General features: G+C 39.5%; 2 protein-coding genes across 3 annotated transcripts; both read right to left on the minus strand.

The window, feature by feature from the left end:
• Positions 1–770: 770 nt before the first annotated feature.
• Positions 771–7,979, minus strand: LOC144659750 (tubulin beta-4 chain-like). The gene is made up of 8 exons (XM_078520246.1): positions 7,841–7,979; positions 7,170–7,278; positions 6,903–7,013; positions 5,537–5,781; positions 4,600–4,812; positions 3,551–3,828; positions 2,761–2,977; positions 771–1,786 (listed from the first exon to the last, which is right to left on the minus strand). Exons 1-8 carry the CDS (start codon positions 7,895–7,897, stop codon positions 1,682–1,684), a joined length of 1,335 nt encoding a protein of 444 aa, XP_078376372.1. The 5' UTR covers positions 7,898–7,979; the 3' UTR covers positions 771–1,681.
• Positions 7,980–9,642: 1,663 nt separating this feature from the next.
• On the minus strand, positions 9,643–16,349 carry LOC144661719 (corepressor interacting with RBPJ 1-like). Of its 2 annotated transcripts, XM_078522538.1 has the most exons (11): positions 16,217–16,349; positions 15,847–15,941; positions 15,377–15,453; positions 14,366–14,380; positions 13,574–13,628; positions 13,389–13,440; positions 12,439–12,498; positions 11,889–11,943; positions 11,686–11,789; positions 11,144–11,235; positions 9,643–10,837 (listed from the first exon to the last, which is right to left on the minus strand). In XM_078522538.1, the coding sequence occupies exons 1-11, from the start codon at positions 16,277–16,279 to the stop codon at positions 10,222–10,224; spliced, it is 1,284 nt and encodes a 427-aa protein (XP_078378664.1). In that variant the 5' UTR covers positions 16,280–16,349; the 3' UTR covers positions 9,643–10,221. The 2 variants fall into 2 exon arrangements, with proteins under 2 accessions (XP_078378664.1, XP_078378663.1); XM_078522537.1 differs by lacking the exons at positions 14,366–14,380; positions 16,217–16,349 and having other exon boundaries at positions 13,574–13,631; positions 15,373–15,453.
• Positions 16,350–16,376: the final 27 nt, after the last annotated feature.

Below are 16,376 nucleotides of genomic sequence, written 5' to 3' on the forward strand. Positions count from 1 at the left end.
AATAACAGAATGAAATTACAGAAAGGTTGGGGTATCTGTGCTTTGATCTGCTTTATTGTTTAAAATAGAAAGTTAGTAAAGAGGATATTACATCCTAGATAATAAAGGCTGCTTTTAAAAGCGACAGAGTCGGAATCGGGTCGTAAGACCGGTTACGACCTAGTGAAAATCGAAAATCGAGTCGTAAGCGGAGTCGTAAGCTCGACGAAATCGATGTCGGAAAAATATATCTATTTTCTTCCTATTACGCTTGTGACTCTCTCGCCAATGATCTAGTGAAATTGGATTGTCGGAGTCGCAAGCAGAAGCGGAAGTACAAACAAAAAAAGGTGCTAGTTCCCTGGGACTAGTTCTCACGCCCTCTCTCACACCCTCCGAGTGCTTTCTTTCCGCCTGCGATTCCGACAATCTAGTTTTCACAATATTTTATGCTACAGAGTCATAGGCGGAATCGCAACCCTCACTACGACTCCATCCGTTTGATTTTCACTAGATCGATTTTACTTACGACCCCGCCTACGACTCCGTCGTAAGTGATAAACGGCCATAAGAATGTTTACTAGATGAGAACAGCGTAGCGAGCGCAAAGATTAGCCGGCGCACAGTAAGCGGTTATGAGAAAATTCTACTTACTATCAAAAGCTAAGGTAGCCTTAGACGTATTTAGACTGGATATTTGTAAGTGTGCAGGGAATTACTTCTTCTCGGAAAAAGGTTGAATAAGTAAAGTCTCTACTGTTGGAAAACAATGAGAACACACTGTTTCGCGTTACACACGATTTCTTAAATAATACATTTAAATAGTTATGTCTATAATGGTGAAGAGCCGCTGTTTTTCATGTGAGCTAAGTGAAGTGATTTGTTTTTCACCGTGAACATGCAACTTAAAATACGTAACGAATGAAATAAAAATTAATATTCAAATAAACTGAATTAATTTGAAATCCATCGACGCGCATTACGTTCAGATTTTAAATTCTCTGAATCTTCTTCAGCGAAACACCATTTCCTAGAGTATTTTCTAAATTTCTCAGCCATTTATGGCATAACTTCCAGATCAAACTCCCTTGGTCTTGAATTCGTGTGGATTTCACTATAAATTTCAACATGATCGTATGCGACTAACATGGAAAACGTAAAACCGACCGCTTGTTGCGGGAAAAGTCGTGTAAGTTAAATCATAGCTAATCATGAAATGCTTAAAAATAAAATGTCTTTGCTCTGATGGGTCGAGTTTTTGCAAAAAAAAAAAATTAATTATAAGGCCAAATTAAACATTACTAGTCTACAATCCCGGACAAAACGGTTGAGACACTTTGCTAATTTTCACCAATTTTGGTACTACTATACAGCTCATTTTTGTCAATCCCCCAGCTCCCCTATTTCAATGTTGTCAATGTTGTCGTTTTATGAAAACAAAGCCTGGTGAAGTGCAAACCCCATCAAACAACTTTGAGGTGGGGGAGAGGGGGATAACATGTTTTTAACAAGCTTGCCAGTCAAGACATTCGCGAAAAATCTGTGAAATGTGTTTGTCACAACTGGTTTTGTCCAGGATTGTAGCTTCATTTTCAAAACAATTAACCAATTACAGGACTCTACAAGTGGTGCAAAATTAAAGCAAATGCACATGTTAATTATTGGAACACAGTTCTATTCACTGATTTGTGGAGAGAGGAAGTCATGCTTCTTCTTCTTCCTCGTCATCATCAAATTCTTCTTCGTCGACCGTGGCGTCCTGGTACTGCTGGTATTCAGACACTAAGTCGTTCATGTTGGACTCAGCCTGTTGATATGAAAGTACAATCGCTAAAACTGAAAATTAAATAAGACAAGGAAAAATTGCCCAATATTTTAAGAGGGGCCTGAAGGGGTAAAATGGGAACTGGGATTTGGGCAAATTTTCATCGGGAAAATAAGATTTGGGTCACTGGGACTGGGAATCACAAGCAAAAAAAACCCAATAGAACTGGGACTGGGATTTGAAATAAATTGGGAAAACAATAGGCTGAAAAATGGGATTTGGAGACAATTTTGGCTGGGAAATTGGAATTTATAGCCCTCCTGCACCCGAACCCTAGATCAGCCCCTGTGAAACACCGTTATAACGAATTTATGAGAAAAGGACAAAAATCTACTTTATTGTATGGATTTGGTTAATAACTTATTTTGCCTTTAAATTAAGCAGTGTTACTTTACACCATTTAGTATTCAGCTTATTCGTGCATTTACAGTAGAGTATAATAGAGTGAAGGTTTTTTGTTTTATCTCTGTTGATCTGTGACGCGTTCAACTTCAGTCCGATGATGACATTTATTCGTTATATCGGGGTAGATTTTAAGTTTGGGCTTCTGTGCTGTGGTTCGTTATAACGGAGTTTCTCATATATACCAGGATTCGTTATATTCAATTGGGGTTCTGTTCCATAAACTTTACTGTATTAACGAAAGCTATCGTTTTTAACAATTATTCCATGAGCGCGCGTTGGATATGAGATGGTAAAACAAGCGCGGATGGAATAATTGTTTTATTGAAAACACTCAAAGAATTGCAATATTTGAGCTCCCTAGCTGTTTCAATGAGGCATACACCAAACATATTTGTGGTCAATGGTATATGAGCTAATATACCATTGCCTGTAAGCCAATCAAAACTCAGGAATTGCAATATTCCATGGCTAGTTTTTAATAATTATACCGAGGACCTCTTTTTGAAGGGGCTCGTTATATCAGGGTTCCGTTGTAATCTTTTATTTCTTACCTCAGTAAACTCCATCTCGTCCATGCCCTCGCCAGTGTACCAGTGCAGAAAGGCTTTACGTTTAAACATGGCGGTGAACTGTTCACTGATTCTTCTGAACAGCTCTTGAATACTTGTGCTGTTTCCGATGAACGTCGCTGACATTTTGAGCCCGCGAGGGGGTATATCGCACGCAGCGGTCTTCACGTTGTTTGGAATCCACTCCACGAAATACGTGCTGAAAAATACCAAATAGTAAATCAAAGGTGAAGATCTCAAGAGAATGCTATGTTTTTCATACTTGCCTGTCTACTTTCTGTCATCTCTTAAAGGTTTCATGCAGTCTTAAAATCCCGTCAGTCAAATAAAAAGTCTATAAAACGTTTTATCTTGTTCCTCACTAAAGTTTTATCCTATTTCATAAAAATTCACCTTAAATCTTCTTAAAGGTTTGCCGACTATAATTTTCATCAGCTTCAATTTTATAAACCTCATTTTCGTCCCTAGAGCCGCTTGTCCCTCTTAGCCGGCGTGACCTGGGGCACGAGAAACAAGTGGCTCTGGGGACACATGATTTGATTGGCTAGATTTTTAACAAAGAGAATTTAAAGCTAGCCAATCTAACCAGCCGTAGTAAAATCCCTTACAAAAAAGGGATTTTAAAACGGTTGATTTGATTTGCCAAATTTAAATTTCCTTTGTTAAATATTTAGCCAATCAAATCATGTGTCCCCAGAGCCACTTGTTCCTTGTGTCCCAGGTCTCGCTGGCTAAGAGGTATAAGCGGCTCCGGGGACGAGAATGCATTTACCTGTTCTTGTTTTGAACATTCATCATGTGTTCGTCAACCTCCTTCATGGACATTTTCCCGCGAAACATGGCGGCCACAGTAAGGTACCTTCCGTGACGCGGATCACATGCCGCCATCATGTTCTTGTTGTCAAACATCTGTTGTGTTAACTCGGACACAGTCATCGCGCGGTACAACTGGTTGTCGCGGCTGGTTAACGGCGCGAAGCCTGGGATGAAAAAGTGTAGGCGAGGGAATGGGACCATGTTCACTGCCAGCTTACGGAGGTCCGCATTCAACTGTGGAGTCAAAAAATTATAGCTAGAAACTGGGAACAACTGTCGTTTTGAGAAAATCTTGTTAACGCGTTCGTAGTGGTTTTTTTTTCGATGCTTATCATACAACCAAAATTTAAAAATACCGAAAATACTCCGAACATTGAAGAGATTGCGATCGTGGGCTACAACAAACGCCGCGCGCTTGATCATCTTCGACAACGCTTTGCGCTAAAGTGATACTTGTTCTCCCATCCCCCTCCACCCCCGATTAAATGGGTAGGTAGGAAGTTAGATATATAAATGCTGCGTTCGAGCGTAGTGGCCCATCAGGCCGAAGCATGAAGTAGCATCAAGTGACTAGGAGGTATTTCTAGTACCCTTGGATGGGATACTAGTCCATCGCAAGGTTACCAACGCAGTGCTTCAGCCAGCTGAGGCCTCGAACCCGGACCGCTCGATCCGGAGTCCTGCGCACTAACCATGAGGCCTACAGCGCCTCCCACGCCGATTAAATGAAACTTTTAGAAATCTCAAGGATTATTTTCCCAAACCGGCGCACGCATTTACAATCTTTGAGTCTTCGTTCCCTTTGACCAGAAATGATACAGCTGTAGCTGGTCAATGTGATCGAGGGCTTCAGTTAGAAGTTGGCGCAGGGTACAGACACTCTCGTCACCAGCGCCCCTGCGCCCTACCCCTGAAGAGAGTTGAGGCGGGAAAATAGGACAAAGCGCAATGAAAAATAAAATTACAATTTGATCTGTACAATACAATGCTGTAGGGTCTTCTTACCTGGCCTGGGAAGCGCAGACAGGTCGTCACTCCGCTCATTGTGGCAGACAGCAGATGATTCAAATCCCCGTATGTGGGTGTGGTCAGCTTAAGCGTTCTGAAGCAGATGTCGTACAGAGCTTCGTTATCAATGCAGAATGTCTCGTCCGTGTTCTCCACCAACTGGTGAACTGACAGGGTAGCATTGTAAGGTTCTACGACGGTATCCGACACCTAAACGACATCGAAAAACAAAAATAAGCATAAAGAATGTGTCAACATTTTCTTAAGTTGAAATACCTAAGATCGTTTATCATGCAAATTTTGGCTTGCTTCAGACTGCTTTTTCTCCATAAATCAGATTTACTTTTGAAACGTTTTACAGATCGCTAGAGTCTTAAGTGACTAGAACTGGGTCCAAAATCATTTTAAAGCCAATTTAGTGCAGGAAAAAAAAGCCAACTTAGGGACGGACCATTATTTTTTTGGAGGGGGGGGGATGAAAAATATTGAAAAAAATTGTTTGCAGGGCCTGGAAAGACAAAATAAACTGTTTGCAAACACGATATGTATAACAAAAAATAGTAAGAATTTCGAAAAAAAATGTTTGCAGAGGTGCATAAACTAAAAAAAAAAGTTTGCAGAGGAAAATTTTTCATCCCCGCCCCCTCCAAGAAAATAATGGTCCGTCCCTTAGTGTAGGAAAAGCCAACTTAGTGCAGGACAAAAGCCAACTTGGTGCAGAAAGCGCTTCACGTGCCCAGTGAGAATTTTTTCGCTCGAGGCTTGCGCTCTGGGAACCGTGTCTTTTTGAAACTGTTGCTCAGCCACTGGAATAGTTTGAGCAGACTGACAAAAAATATAAATTCATTTCTGTTAACAGTACTCACTGGAGAATTTGGCGCTTAACGAAGACAATTTATCCCAACTGATGGTTTTATTTACTCTCATCACTTACTTTCGGTGACGGCACCACACTGAATGACGTCATGATTCGATCCGGATATTCCTCTCGAATTTTGGAAATGAGCAGGGTACCCATGCCTGCCCCAGTACCACCCCCAAGGGAATGCGTCAGCTGAAAGCCTTGTACGCAGTCGCAGCCCTCAGTCTCTCGGCGTACCACGTCTAGTACCGAGTCAACCAGCTCGGCGCCTTCAGTGTAGTGACCTTTAGCCCAGTTATTACCGGCTCCACTTTGACCTGTCAGACAGAATAAATATTTTTAATCCAAGCTTGAAATATAAATATTCCTTATTGATTGGAATACATTTTTATATACTTGATATAAAGTGTTAAGAATTTGACTGAAGCCCTGGAATATTCATCAAATAGTTTTCGCGCACGCGATTGGTCTATCTGTCATCTTTTTATCTCCCAGCGGTCATGGAATAATTGTTATAAATATCCCCAAGTGAAATTCCCCAGTCCAGTGCTGTTCTTTGCGATCTACGTTCGCGTATTAAGTGTCTATCCTGAGTAAAATTGTTCAAATCAATAGAACTTAAAATTTTGAATAGATTATAAATATTTCGAGCGCCGACAGAATTACTTTGATCGTTTTAAAATAGTGAAGGTCTCCCAAAAGGAGCGATCAAGTTTGTATGTAAAAATATTTGAAGGATAATAAACACTGAATAAACACAATAGCCTTCATTCGGCTTCAAACATTTGCACAGATATTTATCCGCAGACATTTTCTCGAGTTATCTGTTCTTCGAAGCTCACAGTTTTGCTTGTGCGTCGCTTTCGGAAAACTGTTCGCTTCTCGAAACAAATAATGTCCGCGGACAAATATCCGTGGATATTTTGGCGCCAAATGGAGTCCAGTGTTTAAAAAGAACATATTCTGACCACCTGTCTGCTAGCAATGGATCAAAATTATTGTTATAATAAAATAGATTTTGAGTACGCTTGCGAGAGCCAACGCGCACGTGTTTGATTTTATAATTAAGCAGTCTCTTTAAATTTCCATTATTTATTGACTCATTTTAAGCTTAAAAGTAGTCTGATCTTTTCAAAGCTTATTTACCGTTTTCGCGTTTTTATTTTGTTCTTCGCTGCAGGCATTAACTCAAATTGTGGTTTGTAATGTTTAAAATGGCATGTTGGCACTTTCATTTAGTTATCGTTGAATATAGATTTTGTGGCCGATTCGGCGTTAAAAATTTTATTACAACACGCCATCTGGTGTTTCCGCTTATAACATATGCAAACCTTTAATTTAATTATGCAAATGAGCTAACTCACTTATCCCGACTTATTCACCAAGTCAATTTTCGTTTGGAACATACAAGATTAACAACTTAAAAAGCAATTCTCACCAAAAACGTAGTTATCAGGCCTGAAAAGCTGTCCAAACGCGCCCGCTTTAACAGAATCCATAGTCCCTGGCTCCAAGTCCACCAGCACCGCTCGCGGTACATATTTTCCTCCTGCAAAGAGCGCGCGGTTAAAAACAATCTGCACTCGCATTTTACATTTACAGTGAAACAATTAGTTTTATTATGAATAAAAAGCGTTATTTCATTCATCCGTATTGTCAAATAAATCAAGCGCTCAATTACTTTATTTAAGTTGGTCTTATGTACCTGTAGCTTCGTTGTAATAGACATTGATTCTTTCAAGCTGTAAGTCTGAATCGCCATTGTAAGCCCCTTGTGCGTCAATACCGTGTTCATCAGAAATGACTTCCCAGAACTGGTAAACGAAAAAATACGTGTATTAACACCAGATTGCGCATTCTTGTGTTAAATTCATTTTATCCTTAGCTTTTAAGAGAGCGATAAATTCTTTTTGGCACCTGAGGGCCGGATAGCTGTTTTAGCGGGCACCGCGTATTCACTAAAAAGCTCGTGGCCAAACGATTCGAACTGGAAAAGCTAGGAAGAAAATCTTGTTTGATATCAGTTTCTGAGATTAAACTGTTATGTACGCGGAAAGAAATAATTAAATTCTAAGCCAATCTTCACGGGTCCGGAAACAAAGAAAAGAGCGTTTGTCTTATAAATCAAATACTGTACTTCTTTGTGAAGTTCAACTCAGCTATATTATTGAAGCGTACAGAACCGACAGGCATTTTTGGCCGTTAAGTAAACAAATATTCTGCCTTCGAGTTTTTTCCATGCAAACGTTTTTTTTCAAAGTGAAGCTGTACATTTAAAGTTTTGAAACTGACTAACATCTGGAATTTCCGCATAAAGCTGACAACTAAAAACGCGTTTCGGTATTTTTAAAAAAATAAAATAAATCAAATCTTTACCTTTGCTCCAATTTGATTCCCACACTGACCCGCCTGTAAATGAACAATTTCTCTCATGGTGAAAATTTATAAACAGCACTAGCTCAAAAGACAACAAGTTCTTTTACAATCCACTCAGTTCTCGTCGGGTGTGTCCGAATCAATATATATATTTTATTCCAAAAGAGCTCCTAGTGTTTTCATTAAGTTTATATTTATTCCAGATATGGTTAATGCAATTTTATGATTGGTTAGTTTCAACTTACTTCGGGCAATTAGGCAAAAATGTTCCGGGCAAGCAACATCTGGTTTTGTATGAATAAATCATTTCTTTCTGAGATTAGATTAAAAGAGCAAATGTTTGGATATCGCGATTTTATTGTTTACCTTTTTGATCGCGGTTTGTAAAAGATTAATAAAGAATTCCCGAGTTAGTTTAGATATACAGTAAAATCCCGATTTTTCGAATGACCCGATACTAACTCGAACCCAAAGTCGATTCCCTTGGATTCGCTGCACTCAGTCGAACGCTGAAATTTTAACCTCGATTTCCTGAACTCCGAGATTCTGGGACCAATTTTCTGTTGCCTTGGAGGCTCAAGAAAACGGCCGTCCCATTGTAAAAGGATGCAGTTTCGAGTTCATTTTCCAGAAACAAAAATCTTCCTGATTTGCTAAAAATTTCATAATTGAAGACATATACTTTGACATATACTTTTCAAGAGACGGCACTTAAGAAGAAAAATATTCATGGCGTGCGCTATCATTTTTATTTGTGTGACTTTTGTTTATGAAACATCTGCTTGTAGTACACATGTACATTTCCTTTGTTTTGAAAAGGGCTAAAAATTGTACTTGAAATCCTCAATTTATTTCGCCATTTAACACTTATGGATGAAAAAAGATTCCAAATTTAAGAACTGATCGTTTGCAAGAGTTAGAAAAGCAGAAATTATAAATCATGAATTTCGTGTTGGCCATACAGAGATTCTGAAACTGCTTTAAACTCGGTTTTGTTGTTGCCCGGGCTGTGATATTTTCGTCCCTGCACTCGCTCAACCAATCAGAGCCAACGGTTATGTCGTTCGCGTTTCGTTTCCCGCCTTTTTAAGACTCCCTCATTGATTTATTTCAACCAATTACAAGTAGAAACGCTTTTCCTCCATCTTCTTATTTGTTGAAAATTACCATATTTTGCTGGGTATTTCTACGCAAAAACTATTTGATTTGGTTAAATCCTTGATTTTCTGTGCCCTGTTGAAGTACGAATAAACGCCGCCAGTTTGGTTCACGACCGCGACGTTGCAGATAGTAGAGAATAGTTCCACTTTTTCTGAAACTTGCAATGCAACATTTTGTTGCATTGCAGGTTGCGAAAACGGGGTGTTACTTGCCTGCGTAGCAGGCGCCTGTTTAGTTTTTGAGCGTGCGTTTAGGAAACGCGAAAGATGCGAGATGGCCACGCGAGGGAAACAGTGGGTGCGAGATGGCCACGCGAGGGAGAAAGTGCGCAGCCGTCTCTCGCCTTTTTCCAAATACGTGCGCAAAACTACACAGGGTAGGGTGTTACATGCGCGATGTTTTTCGTTGTGTTGCAAGTTGCAGGAATAATTGCGTCGTGTAACATGGCCTTAAGTCGGTATAAGGGAATTTTGGGCAAAAAACTAATTCCAGTTCCAACTGTTTTGAATGAGCGCAGGGAAGGTCCCCAAAAGGACCGGTAATTTGTGCCAGAAAATTTCCGTGTTCTATTTGACATAAAATCAAAGTCAGGTACTCCAATATTCCACTCACGTAAGTCACGCACAAATTCAATACACATGTTCAATAAATTCTCATTTTTAATTAAAATATTATTAAAAATCTTGTCAGGTGATATTTATACGAACCAAACTATCCCGCTACTTGCTTCCCGAGAAACTACAAAAGGTACTGCGTCGGCTGATTATTAAAAACACTTTGATGCGATTGTTTAAACGTCCGAGAAAGCCCTGGTTTATGGTTAAATTTAAGTTTTCACCAGGCGGAGAGTAAATTGCATTACAACAACGTGGATGAACCGCATTTCACGCAGACCGCGTTTGTCGTGATATAGCGATTGCAGTTACTGGTTTTGGCACAGTTTCCAGGTGTAAACGTTGTTTAACTTCGATATGGGCGCTTACTGAGTTTTAAAATACTTGGAATTGATAAATACAGTGCAAGTGTTACCAGCAATGGTCGTACTGTTTTAGTTTAATTGCGAAGTTCTGTTTCTTCGCCATACTTTTTACAACGCCTGTCTCAATCTAGCCTGGTACTACGTCTCGCGAAACGCCAAACCGGCTGGGAGCGAAGAGAGGCGGCTGTATTCGCAGGGTAGTCTCAATCAAGATAGTATGCAAGTTCATTGCAATGCCTGTTTATTTTTTCATATCCCTGGAGTGTCTGTGTGTCCTATCATCTCTTGAGTGTCTGTGTGTCTCACTGTGATGTCTGTCTGTCCTAGTATCTCTCGATTGTCCGTGAGTTTCATTTTGACGCTCATCTGCATCTTTGGAGTGTCTGTGCGTCCTATCATCTCTTGAGTGTCTGTGTGTCTCGCTAGAATGTCTGTCTGTCCTGGTATCGTTCGGCTGTCTGTAAGTTTTACTCTCTTCATCTTTGGAGTGTCTGTGTGTCTTGTCACCCGCTCGCGAATGTCCGTGTGTCTCGCTGTGATATCTGTCCATCTTTGTATCTCTGGACTGTTTATGTTTCTCTTTAACCTCAGAATCTTTCTTATGCTTGTTCTTTTCTTCAGAGTCACTTTCTGTCGATTCTCTTGCTTTTCTTCTCTTTTCTTTCTTTTTGGACTTTTTCTTGCTTTTCCTTCCCTCTGAGTCGGACGAGTCAGATTCTCTGTGGCGTCCTGCCTTGCCGTGCTTGCTGTATTCTTCCTCGCTATCCGATGAATTGTCCCGTTTTCGTTTCTTCTTCTTTTGTTTTTTGTGACCACTTTGGGAGTCCATTTCTTCGCGTTCAAGTCTGTCCAATTTTCTAAACAAAACAACAGATCAGAATTGGTTAACCTGCTCAGTAGCAGTTCACTTGTTTGGAATGCACCACAAGCGGCCGCAAAGCTTCGTAACGGGTTAATGAAGATTAGCAAAAGAAAAAACGTTTTTCTTTCTTATTAGAGTTCAGTCAATGCTGACTGGAGTTCAAAAACGTTTTTACTTCACATATTCAGCGAACATGTTCTCTCTTGTTATTTCAGTTTCGAGTTAATGTTCGGAGGCAATACTCCTGGCAGAAGTCCTCAACAAAACAACAACAATAACAACAGCAACAAACTAGTTGTACCTGAGTAATTTCTTCTTCTGTTTGTCCGTAAGAGAAGCCAAGAAAGCGGCTTCTGCGTCGTCATCACTTTCATTATCCGATGCCACAATTTGCTACAAAAACAAAGTGAAAATCAAATAAAAAAGAAAAGACAATAAATACACCCAACCATTTTTACTCGACAGTGTTTTCAGCCTTTCTGTTGGGTTTTCTTACTTTTCAGCCAATCAGAGGGCAGACAACAACACATGACAACTTTGAAATCTACATTGTAATCCATTTCAATCTTCTTCACTTTTGGCCATCCGTACCTTCTTTTGTATTTGCTGTGTTATTGAAATGTTCTTTCACTGTTTTAAGTGGTTATTTTTATATTTCACCAAATTTGATGGCCATTTCCTTGCCTAAATTTGGCTAAAATCCGTGACACAGACCCTTTAATTGGAAAAGGTTGTTTGCGTGGGAACTATACAGGTAAGCTTAAACTGGTTTTCCTTTTAAGACGTACCCTTTGTTGCGCTCAAGATTTAAGTGCACAAAGAGGCTTGCTTAGCAGTTCTCACCTGATTTGGGTCACTGGGATCAAACACTCGACCCAACACATTCTGTTTCAAGGTCAGACCTTCAGTTTGCATGTCTTTCAGAAGTCTCATAGGGTCTGCGATATCTGTAAAGGGTTTAAAAAATATTCTATACAATCAATTTTAACATGACAGTGTAGTTAACATATAGGCAACTGTGTTGAAAACACTGGGAGCGTTCAAACCTGTAATAAGACTTGGATCTACACTGGCATTTTTACTCTTGTTGAATAAGGGACACTAGGAGGAACAAAACGAAAATAAGGTAAGTTTTAAAACTCGCTTGTCAGCCATACAAATATATTAAATTGAAAACAACAACCTTTTCTTTTACTCTCTTGCCTACAAAATTACTTAAAAATAGCCTTGAGCCCCATACTTCCACAGCTTATCCCGGTTTCGATAGCATTAAGCGGCTAGGAATATTTCTACTCCCCCCTGGATGGGATGCTAGTCCATCGCACGGTTACCCCCCCCCCCCCCCCTCCCCCAACAGCATTATTTGGCCAATACCCATTTATACTGTACACCTGGGTGGAGAGAGGCACTGTGAGAGTAAAGTGTCTTGCCTAAGAACACAACACAGCAACCCCGGCCAGGGCTCGAACCCGGACTGTTCCATCCGGAGTCTGACACACTAACCATTAGGCCACTGCGCATCCCAAAAAAATATACTTGTAAAGAAATAAATTCCATCAACTGGACACACAGAGACCTTTGAATCAAAATAATTACCTCTCTATCTGTGTTGATGTGACCCCACTTCCCACATTTAATGCACTTGACATTACGAACCTGAAAAATGAGTGGTTTTTTTAGTGAAAATCAACGCACGTCATGCTAGATGCCACAGCAAGCCCAGAATAGAATTTGGGCTAGTGATAATTTTGTAAATAATGCATTCTTTGGAAGATGATGAACATGAGAAATTGAATACTATTTCCTAGTGCCCCTTGTGTTCTGTCCCTGAAATTAGACTGCCAAAGAAACTACCCAGGATTAAAGGGACTGTGACAGGATTTACATGTACCACTAAACCAAAATTAGGCAGGCATGGGAAATGACCATCAAATTTAGTCAAATATAAAAATAACCTCTTAAAACAGTGAAGGAACATTTCAATAACACAACAAATACAAAAGAAGGTATGGATGGCTGAAAGTGACGAAGATTGAAACGGATGGTGATAATAGGTTTTTGAAATATTGTTGGCCTGAACAGTTTGCAAAGATAATCTCGTTTTCTTGTAACTTTAAATTATAACGCCCAGGTGACACATTTAGTTGCAATGAAGCTTTGTTTTTGTAATTTAGATTCACAGACTGAAGTCATTTCTTAGCAAACATTGAGTTTTATAGCGAGTATTTGGCAACTCTTAATTACATAAACTAACTAAGCCATGGCACAGTCCCTTTATAAATTTGATAATGATGACAAGGTGTTACCCAGATCTGACTAATGCCTAAAACAATCAAAAGCACAGACTAGATCCAAGAGATGCTAAAAAACAAGTACAGTTACTTAATAATTTTCACATTAATACTTGATTTTCAGACAGTTAATTGCTCAGAATGCTTTATTTGTGGAAAGCAACAGTCTGGCAAGTGAAAGAGCAACAGAGTTTCTACTGGCTCTTTCCAAAGAAAGAAAAAGATGTAAAAGACAATTAAGGCTGTGAAGCTTACAGCTATTCCAAATGGCTGATCACGCGCTTCAATGCCTAAGCTCTTGGCATATCTGTAAAAAATAAAACAAAAGGCTTTGATCAGTGAAATGTTCATGCAATGAAAGCAACTCTTTACAATTACTTGTTACATGTATAACACATTTACAATAAAGTTATTTGAACAAATGATTTGAACAAACTTACGCCTCTCTTGGGGCTCCTCTCTGCCACTCAAATTTTACTTCTCCTTCCTCTTCCTCTGCTACCTGAAAAAAGTACAATGTATTCAATATGACTAAAGTCTTTTTTATGAAAGATTGCAGAAATACGATTCTTAATTATATAACAGAAACACGTTACAATTACCCATAATTAACACAGATGAGTGTTAACAAGATAGATGTAGATCACAAAACAAGTGACAATATAATTCTTTTTTATGTACATTGTACATTCATAATCTTTTCATATGTATATATGTACATGTATACTATCAACAGTTATACTAAGATATCTCAACAACTCTTGATATTCAAGACCTTGAACTCTAATGATGTAGTTTACAGTACTTTATATTTCAACATACCTTCTTATCTATAATATCCAACGACAAAAGGATTCAATTATGTGGAGAAGAAAGAGGGAAAAAAGAAACATTGATAAGCACATGATCAAGCAGTGTATACTGATGTGATACCAGTAAAAGTTCCATTTTGACATTTACGCCATATTCACACTTGATGCTCGAGCACCAGTACGTGGGCACTTGCTAAAAATTCCCGTGGTCAGACAATATGGAACCAAAGAATCCAAGTACCCTTCAGTGCCAACTTACATACATATATCTTATTATCCACTCCCCTCGTGGATTTTCAGGGATAATTTACAACACTGGTTGGGGGACTTTGCCAGACTGCTTATAGTGCAGTTTACAAGTAATGAAGGAATGAGTAATGATGCCCCCTATGAGTGTGAACTTGAGATAGACCACTACACTGGGGACTACGTCCCCTACTCTTTACGAAGGATTTATTAATGTGCAAGGCTTGTGAGAAGACTAGAACATCTAATTATTTGCAGATGTAATTACAAAGGCAGCACATTCTCCTCAGTTATTTTAAGACCCTGAGTGTTGGTTCAGTCTGGGACTCGAGCCCAAGGCCTCCTGCATGGTAGTCCGGCGCTCTACCAACCAAGCTAACTGGTAGGCGGTCACTGAGCTAACGGGTCGGCAGTAGTTCTCAGGCACAGGCAACAAACACAAATTCAGGCGTGTGTATTTCAAAAATAGACTAAGAGTGTTTACATGAATGCCCAGCAAAAATCGTACTCTGGCACCATGTAGACGTACATGTTGAATTTGAGCCCATAAATAATGAATAAAATGTTTTGATTGCCAATCTAAGCTTTATTTATCAGGGAAAATTGTGACACACAAACATTGTGTTGAAACAGTCGTTGTTTATGTTGTGGTTCAAATTTATCTTTGGTTTGATTTTATATCCCTTTATTTCAGATTATCATAATGCATTTGAGACAATAAAAATCAAACTGCTTTGAAAATTTTTTAAAATCAGCGGATTTGTCAACCACTACTCTATACCTGCCAACTCTCACGCCTTAGGCGCGAGTTTCATGTCTGCGAGTTAAAAAATTCAATCTCACGCCAACTCAAGCTTACAAAGCAATTTCTCACGCCTGGTCAAAAATTGTGTATTACAACCATAACTGACCATAACTCAAACCAATGCGAGAAGCGAAAACTCAGTTTAAAATTAGTAAATGATGATACTTTTTTCTGAAAATCTCAGAGTTTTGACAGGAAATGTCATGTTTAGCCGAACAAGTCCTGGGACTTCGGACGGCCTTGCAAATCTTCAGACATGGTCATGTCTTCTTTGCAAATCCTGGCACTCTCAGGAAAAAAATCTTACGCCTTTGACCCAGAAAAAGTTGGCAGGTTTACTATTCACTCCTCTCATTCATTCTGCACTACCTCAGACTAACCTTTGTTAAAACCAGGTGGTGCATCATACAAAAAATCTAAACCAGACTTGATCCTTTCATCATTACTGATAGCTTGTCTGCAGAAAAATCAAAGGAAATCAAAAATTTTGCTCAAACTTTTGTAAATTTATTTACTCTAAGTTTATTTTGTTTACAAAAAAAGGGTGCACGTAATGCACCTATCAATGTTAAGCCCGAGGGGGGGGTCAGGTATGGGGTGGGGAATTTGACATTTTCTTTAAAAAAAAGGTAAATTCCCCCACCCCCGGGACAAAATAATTGGGCAAAATCCCCACCCGGGAGCAAGGGAAGGTGGTCAGATGTCCTTCAAACCTTGTTCCAGGGGATCATATACAACCAAATTCCCCACTCTGGGGACTGCCCTCACGATCAAATTTCTGTGGTTACCCCCCCCCCCCCCCCTCGTGCTTAACATTGATAGGTGCATAAGCTTTATAAACAGCGGGTACCTATTTTTAAATTTCTCTTGTTCCTTGTTATACTGAAGTTCCAGTTCTTTTTCTTTCTGCTGCTCTGCAAGTAGTTTTTGTTCTGCCATCCAGACCTGTTTCATTGATATAAGGAAAAATGTTTTTGACTTTTAATGAAATCAATAATATTCTTGTCTGTACAAAGCAATGATACCCGAATGATACGGTATCCGGTCACCTCGCCACCAAGCAATCTCGCCACCATCCAACTGGCCACCAAAACTGGTGTATTCCTCGTTCTTTAATCCCTGAGCCGAGGTGACTTCGCTTGGTGGCGAGTAGGTTGGTGGCGAGATTGCTTGGTGGTGAAAACAAGCTTATTTTAGTTTTTTAATACGCGAATACGTACCCTTTTAATGTTGGCTTTGGAGCCTGGATGGAAATCCTTCTTGTTCATAAACTTGGCAAACATCTTGATGTTCACAAATAGGCACTCACTGAAATTATAAATGAAAACACAGAGATGCAATCTGCAAACTCTCACTCGTCCGCCATCTTTAATTCGTCGC

This window comes from Oculina patagonica, chromosome 7, assembly GCF_052425735.1.
Source record: "Oculina patagonica isolate OP01 chromosome 7, crgOcupat, whole genome shotgun sequence".
In the NCBI taxonomy this organism is placed as follows: Eukaryota; Metazoa; Cnidaria; class Anthozoa; order Scleractinia; family Oculinidae; genus Oculina; species Oculina patagonica.